The following is a 14,483-nucleotide window of genomic DNA, read 5'->3' as shown; positions in this document are numbered from 1 at the left end:
CTTAGTTTCTTTTGTACTTATTACTGGAACTTTCCCAAACTCTCCCCAGGGTCTCTGCTATGGTTGGAATGTGTGCTCCAAAGTTCCTGGGTTGGAGACTTGTTCTGTAATGTGGTGATGTGGGGAGATGGCATCTAATGGGAGGTGGGTGAGTCATGAGGGTCCTGTTCTAACAAATAGATCGATACCATCATCTTGGGAGTGGGTTGACCCACCCCCCAGCCGCCACTCTTGCCCTTACACCTTTACCACATGAGGAAACAGCAGGAGGGCTCTAGTTAGATGCCAGTGCCTTGAACTTGTATTTCCCAATCTTAATAATGGTGAGGAAATAAATTTCCATTCTTCATAATTTAATCAATATGTGGTGTTCTCTTAGAGCAGTCAAACAGACTAAGACAGTCTCCATGAGTATATTCAGTCATATCCAGGACTCCACCAACTTAGTCTTTGTGAAGACACCTGTCCCAGAGCTCTCAGTCCTGCCAGACCTGAACTGGAATTCCTTCAGCTTTTGGGGAGTGGATACTGACACCAGGATCTCCTTCATTTCATCAGAGAACCCTGGCCTCCCTCTCGGGTCTGGCTCCCTTCTTACCTACATTACATTTCCCCTTTCCATCATTTTCTCCATCATTTTTGTTTCTCACTTCATTTAGCCATATGTTACAGGAACATAAAAGAGAATTTATTGAAACCTTAAACATCTGAAATGTCTTTAGGACATGCTAGCTCTTAGTCCAGCTTCAACTTAGTGGAATTCCGTGGTGAAAGTATTTTTGCTTGGAATATACATGATATTGCTTCAATATTTTTTAGCTACCAAAGCTGTTTTTCCTGCCTCTTGAAACGTTCAGTGTATCTTCTTTTCTATGGACTTTCTGGAATTTTATTGTAATGTATCTCAGCATGGGTCTGTGACCATTTGTTTGGGGGCCATTCAGATGTAATTGGGGGGGATTGTAATTGCTGAGAGAATTTCTTGAGATTCAAAAATCTTTCCTCACTATCAATTATTGTGGAATTCCTATCATTCAGTATTTTGGAAATCCTTTATTTATTTTTTTTTAAAAAGGGTAACAGTAATAAATCTTTATTCAATTTTTTTAACAAACTAATTTTAAAAACAGAAAGCCCCCACATGTAAATAAGAAATTAAACAAAGTTAGATGGCATTATTATGTACATTCAAGAACCAAAACATGTTCTGGGTCAACATTCCATAATCCAGTAAATTGTTTTCAGTCATGTCTCTTCAGGGAAATTGTGAGTGTGTACTTAGTAAATATAGAATGGTTGATGGATTCTAAACTTAGATGGCTTAGCTTTCTGTTCCTTCCACCAATCCACATGTTACATGTATACTAATCCTAAAATGTGACTTTGCCAACATCAGACCAAATGTCCACCACCCCAAATCAAACAAGTGAAACATAAATTCCTTCAAAGTTTTTGTAGTAGGATGTGTCAGAATCCATATATTGTAACATTATTTCTCAAAACTAACCTAATTCAAAATTCTAACTAATATGGCATCCTTCATGTTCTCTTATTCTCTATATACATAAAATACCATAAATTATGCCTTAGAGAATGCTAACATAGTAATACACATTCAGGCAGTCATTTCTAACAAAGTTGTTTATTCACCAAAAAAAAAAGTTAAGTTTTATATTAAAAGTTTAGGTCAAGTATTGTCATAGTAGTTGTACAGTTGTACTTCATTAAGAATAATGCCTTCAATTTACAGGGCTTAATATACATTAATTCAATTTAAATTAAACAGAAATTAAACTCATGTGGAGTTTAACTCAAGATGAGTTTAACTCATCTTGGTTCTTGGAAGAAAAACCAAACTATACTATGTAATTCCTATGAAATGTCATGAATTCAGTATCTTTTTTTCTATTATATTCAATTCACTTTTATAAGGCTTAGAAGAGAGCCTGGATAATTATTGAGAGGTCTCAATTTTAGTTTAAAATGAAATTCTTTTCTGCCAGGTAAAATAATTTAAAGATGAGCACAATATGTTTGTGCTATTTTAAAGCAGGTGCCAAGCACATTTTGAAAGGTAATAAACTTACCAACCAGAATGTTCTCCCAAAAGAAAAAAAAAAAAAGAAAAGAAAAAAGCTCATGGCAGTTTTCAACAGATGTTTAAATAGCACTGTTCTTTTTGATCATTTAAAAATAATTTGGCAGATGAACTGCCTATGGTCATAACACATAATCATTTACAAAGGACAAGCAACAGATACAGAATTAACGGTATACTTTTAATATTTTTAAAAGTCTTTTTAAGTTGATGCCTAGTGGCATTTAACAAGAATTTTGTATTCAGTGTAAAAAGATTAAAACATAAACAGACACTAAGTAATAGTTATAATTTTTCTATGCCATGCAGAAAAGAAATCAAGTTTTACACATCATCACTCCTAAGTAGTTCTAATTAAAATTCAAACTGTTCCCATTTTTGCATCATTGTTATTCTTTGGCAAAAGACTCAAAATGGCCATGGGTTAGGAAACAACTGTTCACTCATGGTTTTCATTTTTGCAAAATAAATGTGTTTTGTAAAAGGAATCTGTACTGTGCTTGCTTTGCTTTACACTAAATAAGTATGCAAAAATATCATGACTTTTTGATTAATCTACTCCTAAGGCTTTGAGTTGCCATTCAATCTCTTCATCGGAGACTGTAGCCTTTGAAGTAGAGGCAGATGGTGAACTTCTGGCAGCTGATGGAGCTTTGGCCATCTTTCCAGAGATTTCAATTCCAATTTCATCAAGAACTTGATTCTCAGTATTCTGGTTTTCTTCTTCATCATCAGAGCCGTCAAAGATGTCATCAAGGGTGTCATTGATCATTTCTTCAGTCATTTCCATTTTCATGTTTTCCTTCTGGAAATTCTGCGTTGTTTGTAATGTCTTTTGTGGATCCATTTTCTTGTTAACTGCCTGCATTGTCCTTGCTGTGGTAGACATTGCTCCAGCCATCTTCATCTGGGAATTCATCACTTTTGTTTGTGTGGACATAGAAGTGACCTTTGAACTGACAGCAAAAGTTCTAGTTTTCTGTTTACGCAGATGTACAAGCTGTTTGGCTAAAACTCTGCAAGCTTCTTTATTGCCAATCTTTGCCATTTTCTTAATTTCTAATTCCAGCTGTTTTTTCTGCTTCTCTAAAGCTGCTAGATCTCTGATTATAGCCCTCTGTGTACCTCGTAACTCACGATTCTGCTCCTTTATTACATCATCCACGGTTTTCTTCTTGAAGAGGGACGCCATGGTCAGGGACTGATCCCGGGCGGCCCGGCTCGGCCCGTTCCGGCCCGACCCGCGACAGGGAAAGGGAGAAGAGGAGGGGACAGGCCTTCGGAGGGCTCGGGGTGGCGAAGCTGCCGGGCAGGAGGAAGAGGGCCGGGTCGCCAGGCAAGATCCGTGGAGGGCGCGTATCCGCGAGGCTACCGCAGCCGAGTCGCGGGGAGCTCAGGCGACCTGGAACTAAGACACTTTTTGGAGAAGTCACTTCTAGGCGGCGCCTGCGCATTCTGCGCGTACGCCTGCGCACAGCCGGAAATCCTTTATTGATAGCCTCATGCTCTTAGAGTTCTTCTGTTTTCCTTATCATTATTTTTTCAATTGTACAGCTTATTTTCTGGAACTACTTTTAATCACCCAAATCATCTATAGATTTATCATGTATGTGCTCAGTTTTTAATTTCTAAGAACTTCTTTTGTTTTTCTGTATATAATTGTGTATAATTCCATTACTTGTTCACAAATATCATAGATTTTACCTGTTTAGCAGTTATTGAGAATGGTGATAGTGGATCAAGCAAAGAAGTTGGGACCACGTGGGATCTCTCACAGTTTACTCAGAGCAGCAATTCTCAAAGTGATCTGTGGAAACCTTATAGGTGTTCCGACTATCACATAGAATCTATATGATCAAAAACTTTTTATAATGTCACTAAAACATTATTTACACTGAAGTAAAACTTGGCAAGATGGAAGCCAAGGTACCAAACTGCAATAGCAGTTATTGTATTTCTGAGCATGTTTTAACTGCACAAGGGGAAAATGTCAGTTCACTTAAGCATGTCCTGTTTAAAGTAATAAAAATTATTAACTTTATTAAATCTTCGAGTCCACATTATAAAAACATTTATTTGCTAGAATGGGAAGTATAAATAAAGCACTTCTGCTACATTGCAAAGTAGGATGTGTATGTCAACAAAAGCCATTTGGTGAGTTGTACCAGTCCTGTTTTTAGGGAATACCAGTTCTGCTTAATAGAATGAATGACAGAGAAGGTATTCCTTAACTTCAACATTTGGCCAACATTCTAAAAACTGACCTGAACCTGTCCCTTTTAGATTGTTCACTATCAGTAATATTTTCAATGATAAAATGTACACTCTTTAGAAGAAAATCAAAATCTGGGAAAATCTGAACCCACCACTATGAACTCGACAGACTCCCGATGCATACAACACCTTCTGGTGAAATCTGTGGTAATATCAACATGTGACCTCTTGATTAGTTGCACTGTAATATATGTACACTACAGCAATGTATATACATTACATTAGTGTAATGTATATAACTTGATAGCACAATGCATGATTTTAAAAATATAATGAATTAGCACAAGATTAATTCAATGTGCAAGATACGCCCATAGCCTTTAATGCAGCAAAACATGAACTATTCAACAATAATGTTTCAGAGTCCATATGCCAAAGAAGTTTTAAGAAGCTAACACGTGTGTCAATTTAGTGTGGTATCAAAGATCAAGATCCAGAGTTACCTAAAACATTATTTAAAGAGATTCCTCCTACATATTAGCGTGAGGCTGCATTTTTTTTTTCAAACAAAATCATTAGTTAAATGCAGAAGATATGAACATATAGCGATTTTCTTAAGGACAAATTAAAAGGACTTTCAAAACTGAAAAGAGTAAAACGATCCACTCTTCTGATTAAATCTTTATTTTGAAAAACAGTTACTTCTCTTTCAAACTATTATTTCTGTTGACATGAAATTGTTTATTAATACTCTGAATGAATAAAATATCTTAAAATGGAATTCATTTCTAATTGATAAACACACTCCACATAAATATGTAACGAAGAGCAACCTGTACAGAAGAAGAGTATTCAGGGCGAAGTCCCAGCCCTGGGCGTGGCTCCCAGGGTCTGGAGCGGTGACGGGTGTGGACACAGATCACTGGGGATTTCCCTTCTGGAGTTTCACGTCTCCCTCTCCCTACCTGGCTCAGGTCGTTCTGCCTGGACACTCCAGACGCGGCCCCAGGTCTCACTCCCATTGCCTGTCTGGCTCCTAGAGAAGCCAATCAGCGTCGCCGGGATTATATTTTAAAGTCCTCGCCCAGCGGCCAAGACGCAGAGTCTCCACCGACGGGCAGGAAAGGGGAGATGGCGCTCGGAGCCCTGCTCCTGCTGTTCTCGGGAAGCCTGTCCCTGACCGAGGCCTGGACAGGTGAGTGCTGGGGAGGAGCGAGGGTACCGTCCCTAAGCGCACACGACCTCGGAAATTAGCGTCCCTGCCAACCCCGACCCAGAGCCCCCCAGCGTGGCGAAGCTCGTCCTGATCCCTCCACTCCGGGCCCCCTAAGTCCTGCCCTGCCCCGTCCCTTCGCCCCCCTAGCGTCTCTAGAACCTCTCCTCTCCTCTCCTGGGATCTGGCCTTGGGCGGCGGGAGAAGGGTCGCGGGGTCTCAGCCGCTCCCGCCCCCAGGCTCCCACTCCATGAGGTATTTCAACACTATCATGTATTACCCGGGCCGCGAGGAGCCCCGCTTCTTCTCGGTTGGCTTCGTGGACGACACGCAGTTCGTGAGCTTTGACAGCTATGCCGAGAATCCCAGGCAGGAGCCGCGAGCATGGTGGATGGAGCAGGAGGGTCAGGAAGATTGGGACAGTAACACACAGATTTGCAAGATAGTAGCAAAGAATTACGAGGTGGAGTTTAACACCATGCTGGGCTACTACAACCACAGCAAGGGCGGCGAGTGACCCGGGCCCCTGTCAAGGATCACACCCCTTAGGTCCCGAGGGATGTTCCCAAGTCATCAGGGATCCCAGGTCCCGAGGCTGAGGGACCCTTGTAGACTCTCGACCCACAAAGGGCCCGCGGGGACTGTACCCAGGCTTTGTTTTCAGTTTAGGGGAAAAACTCGCGGGGTGGGCGGGGTGGGTGGCGTGGGGACGCGGCTGACCCCGGGAACCGGGACAGGTTCTCACACCTTACAGAGGATGTTTGGCTGTGACTTGGGGCCGGACGGACACTTCCTCCGAGGATTCACTCAGTACGCCTATGACGGCGAGGACTACCTCGCCCTGAATGAAGACCTGAGCTCCTGGACCGCAGCGGACTCAGGGGCTCAGCTCACCCAGCGCAAGTGGGAGGAGGCCCGTGTGGCAGAGTACTGGAAGACCACCCTGGAAGGAGAGTGCGTGGAGTCGCTCGCCAGACATCTGGAGAACGGGAAGGAGACGCTGCTGCGCTTAGGTATGAGGGGCTGTGGGACTCCTGCCTTGAGCTCCTATGGATCTCTCCACCCACTTCCCAGGAGGAGGGGAGGAGAAAGGCACCCATGCTTAGAACAGCACCCTGTTCCAGTCCAGAGGGAAATGAGTTAGCCTGGAGTCCCAAGTGCTATACTAGCGAGGAACCGAAGGCTGCTTTCTCTGTGAAAAGTAAAGGATCCAGCCACTCTTTCCCTGGCTGGTGGGAAAGACAATAAATAACTCACCACAGTTCCCTGGCAGCAGCCTTGGCATCACCCGGGGACTTTCTATCAGGTGTTTGTCTCAGCTCCAGCCTAGCGTCTTTGGAGGTCTGACTTCAGCTTTTCCACACTTCACAGCTTCCACCCAGACCAGAACCTGAAGTCCCTGTCAGACACCTAGAGCCCTGTAAGAGGGTTGCCTCACCCTGACTCTAGAGCTTTCACAGGTATAGAAGAGTTTGCCAGAAGCCTGAGTCCAGGCTCATGTTTTGATTTTGTGCTACCTCCCAGGCCCCATTCCTGTTGTGCATTCTCTGGATGGACATGTGAGCACTGCTCCAGTGGCCCAAAAAAGGTAATGCCAAAATGTCTGAATTTCCCTATTCTTCCTCTCAGATCCTCCGAAGACACAGGTGACTCGTCACACTAACCCTGAAGGAGACGTCACTCTGAGGTGCTGGGCCCTGGGCTTCTACCCTAAGGAGATCACCCTGATGTGGCAACGAGATGGGGAGGACCTGACCCAGGACATGGAACTTGTGGAGACCAGGCCTGCAGGGGATGGAAACTTCCAGAAATGGGCAGCTGTGGTGGTGTCTGCTGGAGAGGAGCAGAGATACACGTGCCATGTGCATCATGAGGGGCTGCCTGAGCCCCTGGCCCTGAGATGGGGTAAGGAGGGGTGAGGGCACAGAGCCTGTGGTCAGGAGAGCAGGAGGCTTTCTGGAGACCCTGAGCAGGGTATGGACTGAGAGCTGGGGATCAGGGCTCCTCACCTCACTTCCCTTCCTCTCCCAGAGCCACCCCCTCAGCCCACCATCCCCATTGTGGGAATTGTTGCTGGCCTGCTTCTCCTTGTTGTCACTGGAGCTGTGGTCTCTTTTGTCTTGTGGAAGAAGAAAAATACAGGTAGGAAAAGTGCAGGCTCTGAGTTTTTGTCCCACAGGTGGTTTTAGGTACCTGGTAGAAGTGAGCCCTGCCTAGTTAATTGGAAGTAATATCTAGACAAATGTGGTTACTCAGCCTGGACCCTGTTTACTCTAGCACATAGAAAATACAGGACAATTTTATCTTTCTGATGCTTGTGGTGAAAGGGACTTGATTGCCAGCATTTAGAGACCAGAGGGGAATTTCCCTGCTGAGGAAAGACCTCCAAGAGAGCAGTTAGCTCCATCCCTACACATCTCCTTTCTTCTTGTCTTCTCATCCTTCCCTACATCTGCAGTAACAGTTCTAGAATCTTCACAGAGTCCAGGACTAGGGGTTCCTCTAAGACCTGTCTTCAACCTGTCCTCTCACAGGATTCTTTCTTCCCACAGGTGGAAAAGGAGGGACCTATGCTCCAGCTGCCTGTAAGTATGAAGAACAGTGATCCTTGAGACATTTGGAGCAGTGTAGAGGAAAGCGATGACTCATTCCATGATTCCTCCATTACCCACATCTCCCATGGGCTCTGACCAGGTTCTATTTTTGTTCTGCCCAGGTAGGGACAGTGCCCAGGGCTCTAATGTGTCTCTGACTGCTTAAAAAGGTGAGACCCTGGAGGGTCTGAAGAGGGAGAGGGGCTGGGGTATGAGGAGACTCCTGGGTTACAGAAAAGGTCTCTCTGGATTTGGAAAGTTTGAGTGTTTAATGGACTGTCCCAGGGTGTCTCTACTTACAATGACTGAACTGAAGTTGTTCATAATACTTTTACAGTGTGAGATAGCTGCCTTCTGTGGCATGGAGCAATACAGGTTTTGTTCTCTTTTCTTTCAGCTCCCTGGAATTCAAGGGGTCCTGACTTCTCTTTGTGCAACTGGCATCTAACTATGTCTAATGTCTGTGTTCCTGTTAGCGTAATGTGAGGAAATGGAGAGAGGAGCACATCCCAGATCACTGAGACCCCTCCCCACACTGTCCTGTTCTCTTCCTCAATCAATTTCCTCTGTAGCAGATGTGAATCTGGCTACATTCCTGTAAATCGCTCCATTCCTGATTTAGCTTTATGTTGCCCTGAGTTGTAGCTTCTTCCTTCCCTATTGAAAAACAGAATCTGGATATTGGTTTGTATTTCAAATTTGTGACATGAGATATGGTCAATGGGTTAGTTAAATTAAAGGAAGATTCCTAAAGTTTCACAGAGAAAATAAAACCTGAGCCAGGGGTAGTCGTGCATACCCATAATCCCAGTGGCTCAGGAGGCTGAGGTAGGAGGATGGCAAGTTCAAAGCCAGCCTCAATAAGTTAGTGAGGCCCTAAGCAACTCAGTGAGACCCTGTATCTAAGTAAAATATAGGACTGGGGATGTGGCTCAGTGATTAAGTGTCCCTGGATTCAATTCTCAGTACCAAAATAATTAATTAATTAAAACCTGAAAGCTTCAAGAATACCCATGTTTGCTGTGCTGATTCTGCTGGAGGTGGAGATGGGAAGAATGAAAGAAGCTGAGGGTGGGCAAGGTGGCACCCAGTTCTATCTCAGTCCATCCTGGATGTGGTCACTCCTCAGCTCAGTCATCTCCCCTGCTTCTTAGTCCTTGTCCCTTCAGTTGAACCTCATCCCACAGGACCTGTGATGACAGGGACTCAAGCATCACCAGGCTGGTCCTGTCCCAGGACCTGGGCAGGGAGGGTGTCATGCCAGTGGGTTAGCAAAGACTGAGACCAGAGGCTGACCTTCTGCTCAGTTGCTATAGAGAATTATCACTGCTTTTGTTAGTAATTGCTTCTCTGGGTGTCTCTCGTCTTTGACAGCAACCAAAGTCCTTTGTCCTGTCATTATCCTACAAAACCCAGGGTGGTACCTGCATTGTATTTTCCATCATTTCTCTAACATTTTTAAAGGAATCAGATTATGGGAATAGCAGAGAGGAAGGATCTCATGAATACTCATCTTAGACAAATTCCTCTCAGGGTTCCATCTTCTCTATTCAGCACTTTCACTGCCCTGAGCTCTACTAATCCTAGCACTTGTTCCTTTACAGATTCCTGGATTGATCAGAGATTAAAAGATGTGTAATTGGAAAATATGACCCATTAGTCAAGGGTCATCTTTGCTGAAGATCAAAATGTACCTAGCTGCTGTGGAGTACAGGAAGGCTGGTGTGGAGAGAGGGAGGGCAGCACTTGTGGGAAATGGCTCTGACCTCAGTGTGCTGCAGGTGCCACAGCAGCATTTAGTCTGAGGCTCCATTAATAAAGACAGTGTCTCTAGAAGAGGGAGGGGCTGACACTGATCATTCAGCTTGTTGAGTACTGAATACATGACACACAGTTTGCATCTAGGCTACATCAGGAAACTGAAAACAAGCCCCAAATTCTAACCTTGTGGAACCTGTGTTGGAAAAAAAGATGAAGAGGATACACTCTAAGCATAGTAAGGACAGTGTTTATTTTAGGTGGTAAGTGTTGCATGGAAGGTGTCATAGTGGGTGTGTGGGGACCGAAAAGATAAGATTGCTGTTTTACTAGGGTGCTCAGCATGGGTCACCTCAGCCAGGTGACCTTTGAGGATAGATTAGAAAGTCATGAAGGTATTTGTCAGAATGTGTGGAGGAAGAACTTTCTAAGCAGAAGAAAACTCCAGTGCGGATACACAAGGGTAGGATCTTGTGTGTGTGTTCTGAGGAGAGGGAGGATCTGGGATGTCCCGAGCAGAGTCACTGAGAGGAGGTCAGAGGCAGGGCCAACTTGCTGAAGTTCTGGAGGTTGATGGAAGGAATCTTACTTTGAGTGAGGCAGTTTTGAGCAAAAACAGACAAGGTGAAACTTTTCAATGATATCTCTGACTGCTGAGCTGAGAACAAAGGATTAGCAAGGCAGCAGGTAATGTAGGGAACTAGTCAGTCCTATGCTGGAGGTGTGGGTCATTTCCCCTGGAGTTTGAGTAGGGAAAGTACTGGAAGTGGTTGGATGCTACGCACATTTTGAAGATGGACTTTACAGCACTTTGAGTATGGGGTATGAGAAAGAGCAAGTAAGGAAAACACCAAAAATTTGTGACACTCTCTTTAGAAAGATAAGAGTTGCATCAATGGAGAAGAGAAGACTGACAGGCATGTGCAAAGACAGACTTTGCAAGTACTCAGCGGAGATATTAAAATGAGGTGTTCAAACTTCTATACCAACAGTTGATAATCCAAATGTTTTCAGCCATCCAAAGGACTAGATGTACTTATTCATCTTATTCTTCTTTATGACTGAATAATATTCCAATGTGTATATAAACCACAGTTTCTTTATCCATTCATCTGTTGAAGGGCGTAGAGGAAAATCAGAGGGAAGAGGGGTAGGGGTATGAAAGATGGTGGAAAGAGACAGACAACATTACCCTATGTACGTGTATGATTACACAAATGGTATGAATCTACATCTTGCACAACCATACAAATGAAAAGTTGTACCCCATTTGTGTACAATGAATCAAAATGCAGTCTGTAAAAATAAAAAATACAATAAATACATTGAAAAAGAGAAAACAAATTCTATAACTAGCATCTGTTTCAGTCAGGAAAGACTCAACACCTTCTTTTTGGGATCAGCAACAAAGTAAAGATGTTGACTCTCCCCATTCTTATGTAACTTTATTCTGGAGGACATAGCCAGCACAACTGCTCAAAGACACAAAGGAGCCCCTGGTCTGCAGCAATGTTCAAATACACCAGGCAAATGCTGGAGGTTTCTTGATTAGGACCCAGTCTTATTTCTTCCTGAGAAAAGTTCCTGGTTCTTGGCTCTACACCAAGACCTATTTTACACTCTTGTGAGCCACTGTTTTGTTTTGTTTTGTTTTGTTTTCCTGAATGAAATGCAGCCTGTGTTTTAAGTTACATAATTTCTTCACTGTGTAGTGCAAGTAGAACTAGAGGGCTCCATAGGTTTCTTTTTATTTTGTAAAGTCTCAGTCCCTTACATTGAAAAGTTGCACCAGGTGGGGTAGTGCATGCCCGTAGTCCCAGGGGCACTGGAGACTGAGGCAGCATGATTGAAAGTTCAAAGCCAGGAGATTCACTCTCAAAATAAAAAATAAAAAGGACTGGGGGATATGACCCAGTTGATAAGTGCCCCTGGGTTCAGTCCTTGGTACCAAAAAAAAAATAAAAATAAAAAAACTTGCAATGTTTCTCCTAATCAAATTCTCCTTAAAAAATCTCTTTGAAGTCCTTCAAAGCCTACCTTTGCCCACCTCCAATGCTACTCCATCCTTTTACAGGTTTTTTTTTTTTCTTTTTTTACAATGGAACTCCATTTTGGTTGCTAATATCTGTTGTAGTTATTTATTGCTTAGAACAAACTGTAACAAAATATTTTTCAACCCTTAAAAAAGAAATATTCCTATTTGCAATAACATGAATGAACCAGGAGGACATAGTGATAAGTGAAAGAAGCCAGGTACAGAAAGTCTGCATGATCTCACCATATGTGGAATCTGGTGTAGGGACAAGGTACTGGTCAGAGAGTACTAAATTTAAGGTATACAAGATGAAGAAGTAGTGGGGATGTAATGTATTAATATACATCATGGTGACTGTAGCTCCTAATACTGCATTGTACACTTGAAATATGCCAAGAGTGCAGATCTTAAGTTTTCTAACCACACACAGGCACATGAAAAGAAGGAAGGAAGGAAAATGGGATCTATTTGAGGTGATGCAACCGGTTTGATTTTGGTGATCATTTCAGAATGTGTGCACATAGCAAAACATCAAGTTGTACATAGTACACAAACATGAATTATATTTGAGGATGATACCTCAATAAAACTGTAAATATTTTGGCAGCTGAAAACAACAACCAATTCTTGAAGAGCAGAACTCTGGGAGCAAGTAGTCTAGGTAGTTTTGTCTAAAATTTTCTCATGGGGTTGCAAGCAAGACTCTGACTGGGATGGCAATAATGTGCAGCTTGGTTAGGGTTGAGGATCTGTGTTCAAGCTCATGCACTTTTCAGTTAGCCAGAGGCATCAGTGACCCAATGTGTGGGTCTCTCCATAGTGCCCTGTCCTCCATGGGGACCTGTCAGAGTGAAGATGAGAGAAGGGTTTCTATTCCACCTAAATTAGGGAAATTTAGGACCAAGTTTGCTCATGGCAGTTTTGCTCTCTGAGGAACAGAAAAAGATTGGAAATCTTTGGGTCATGGCTACTTAAAGTGTGACTAGCAGTATCAACTTCCTATGGGATGTGGTATAAATGCATGAATGAATAGTATGCATGAATGAATGAAAGAATATAGAATGGCCAAGGGTCCCACAACAGAATCTGAATATGAACTTGAACAAAGCGCCCAGACAATTTGCTTACATTCTAAAGTTCCCAAAGCACTGTGATAGGACCATCTTTCTCTAATGTGATCCCAAAACGCCTGGAGCTCTCCTTATAAAGAAAATTCTCCATCTCTAAAACAGAGGGTCCCTGGGGTGGAGGCAGGAATCTGCACTTTCAGCAAGTACTCTCAGTTCTTGTGCACACTCACTTGAAAACCCTGCTGTAGATGGTGGAAAATCTGGGCAGGAGAGGCCTGCAGGATGGAAATGGAATGTCGATGTTGAGGAACTGGAGCTCCATGCCCCAGCTCTGGCCGGAATCAGTGGGGCAGATCCAGTGGATGGTGGCAATGACAGACCTCTGGCCATGGGAGGAATCATAAGAATGCCATGACAGGAAACTGCCACCTCTGTTCCCTCACTGATGGCCAGTGAGTGATAGTAACCACAGGCTCTGATAACTAGAAACACTTTGCTGGGCAGGTTCTCACAAGAAGCCATGGGAGAGTTGTGTTTGTCTCAGGGACAAAGGGTCAACCATGGCCCAGTTTCATTCAGGTTAAATAATGAGACTATTTGCCCTTGGAAAGAATCCTGAAAAGTAAAAACAGTGGCCTCTTTTCTGCATTAGAAAATGTTAACTGCTGTGACCTGAAAACCAAGGTCACTGTATCATCAGGGAATTTTCATCCAGGAACAGTTTGGTGAGAGCCCAAAATTTCTCCCTGGTAACCTTCACAGTTTAGATCCTCTCCTGGTAGAAGAAGATCTTCCCTTTCTTCTCAGTGCTCCTGACATCCAAGAGGTAGTATCCCCAGTGCAAGAATAGACCTGTCTGGGACAGACCTGTTGCTTCTTGTAGTCTTACTGTTTGGCTTCATTTGAATCCTTCATTTTCTGTAAGGAAAAACAGCAGAAGGAGATGAGTCTCAGCTCTTTTCCTCGGATCTTCAGTCTTTGTCCTTCTCATGGTATAATGGAAATTGTGTTGGAGGAGGAGTCAGGAGCTCAAGTTTACATCTGCACACAAGTTTAGCCACTTACAGACCTTCCTGACATATGCCCTCTTCCTTGCTTTCTTCAGCAGTACTGGAACTGAACTGACCCCAGGACACACTTAAACTTATGTAGTACTCTGCCACTGAGCTTCATCCTCAGTGCATTTTATTTTGTTTTATTTTAGACATGATCTTGTTAAGTTGCCAAGGCTGGACTTGAACTTGCGATCCTCCTTCCTCAGCCTCCTGAGAAGCAGAATTACAGCCCATTGCACCAGGCTTTGGCTTTTGACCCTTATTTACTCTCACTATTAAGTGCAGGATGAATCTTACAATTGTTAACACATGCAAGTCTTAGCAGTTTCTGACATTCATAGCTTTCTGTAGCTTCACCTTCCTGATTCAGTGTTGTTTTCTCAAGACTGAATAGAGACAATAGCTGTCAGGACAAGTCAGGCACACGCCCTCTATTATTTACCCCA

At 43.3% G+C, this 14,483-nt stretch overlaps 2 protein-coding genes across 2 annotated transcripts in view; one reads left to right on the top strand and one right to left on the bottom strand.

The window, feature by feature from the left end:
• LOC306666655 (popy Class I histocompatibility antigen, A-1 alpha chain-like) overlaps positions 1 to 9,035 on the top strand; it is a 107,505-nt gene extending 98,470 nt beyond the window's left edge. The window contains exons 2-8 of the mRNA XM_079148872.1: positions 5,765 to 6,034; positions 6,263 to 6,538; positions 7,155 to 7,430; positions 7,557 to 7,667; positions 8,078 to 8,110; positions 8,242 to 8,289; positions 8,517 to 9,035. Of these exons, the coding sequence (XP_079004998.1) occupies positions 5,765 to 6,034; positions 6,263 to 6,538; positions 7,155 to 7,430; positions 7,557 to 7,667; positions 8,078 to 8,110; positions 8,242 to 8,285 (1,010 nt within the window). The 3' untranslated portion in view covers positions 8,286 to 8,289; positions 8,517 to 9,035. The remainder of the gene's footprint in view (positions 1 to 5,764; positions 6,035 to 6,262; positions 6,539 to 7,154; positions 7,431 to 7,556; positions 7,668 to 8,077; positions 8,111 to 8,241; positions 8,290 to 8,516) is intronic.
• Positions 2,266 to 3,529, bottom strand: LOC306666706 (charged multivesicular body protein 2b-like). The gene has a single exon (XM_079148937.1). The coding sequence runs from the start codon at positions 3,288 to 3,290 to the stop codon at positions 2,649 to 2,651; it is 642 nt and encodes a 213-aa protein (XP_079005063.1). The 5' UTR covers positions 3,291 to 3,529; the 3' UTR covers positions 2,266 to 2,648.
• Positions 9,036 to 14,483: the final 5,448 nt, after the last annotated feature.

The sequence above is a fragment of the Sciurus vulgaris genome, assembly GCF_902686455.1.
Source record: "Sciurus vulgaris genome assembly, chromosome: 7".
Lineage (NCBI taxonomy): Eukaryota > Metazoa > Chordata > Mammalia > Rodentia > Sciuridae > Sciurus > Sciurus vulgaris.
The sequence above is the reverse complement of the archived record's forward strand: the minus strand, read 5'-3'. Positions and strand labels throughout refer to the sequence as shown.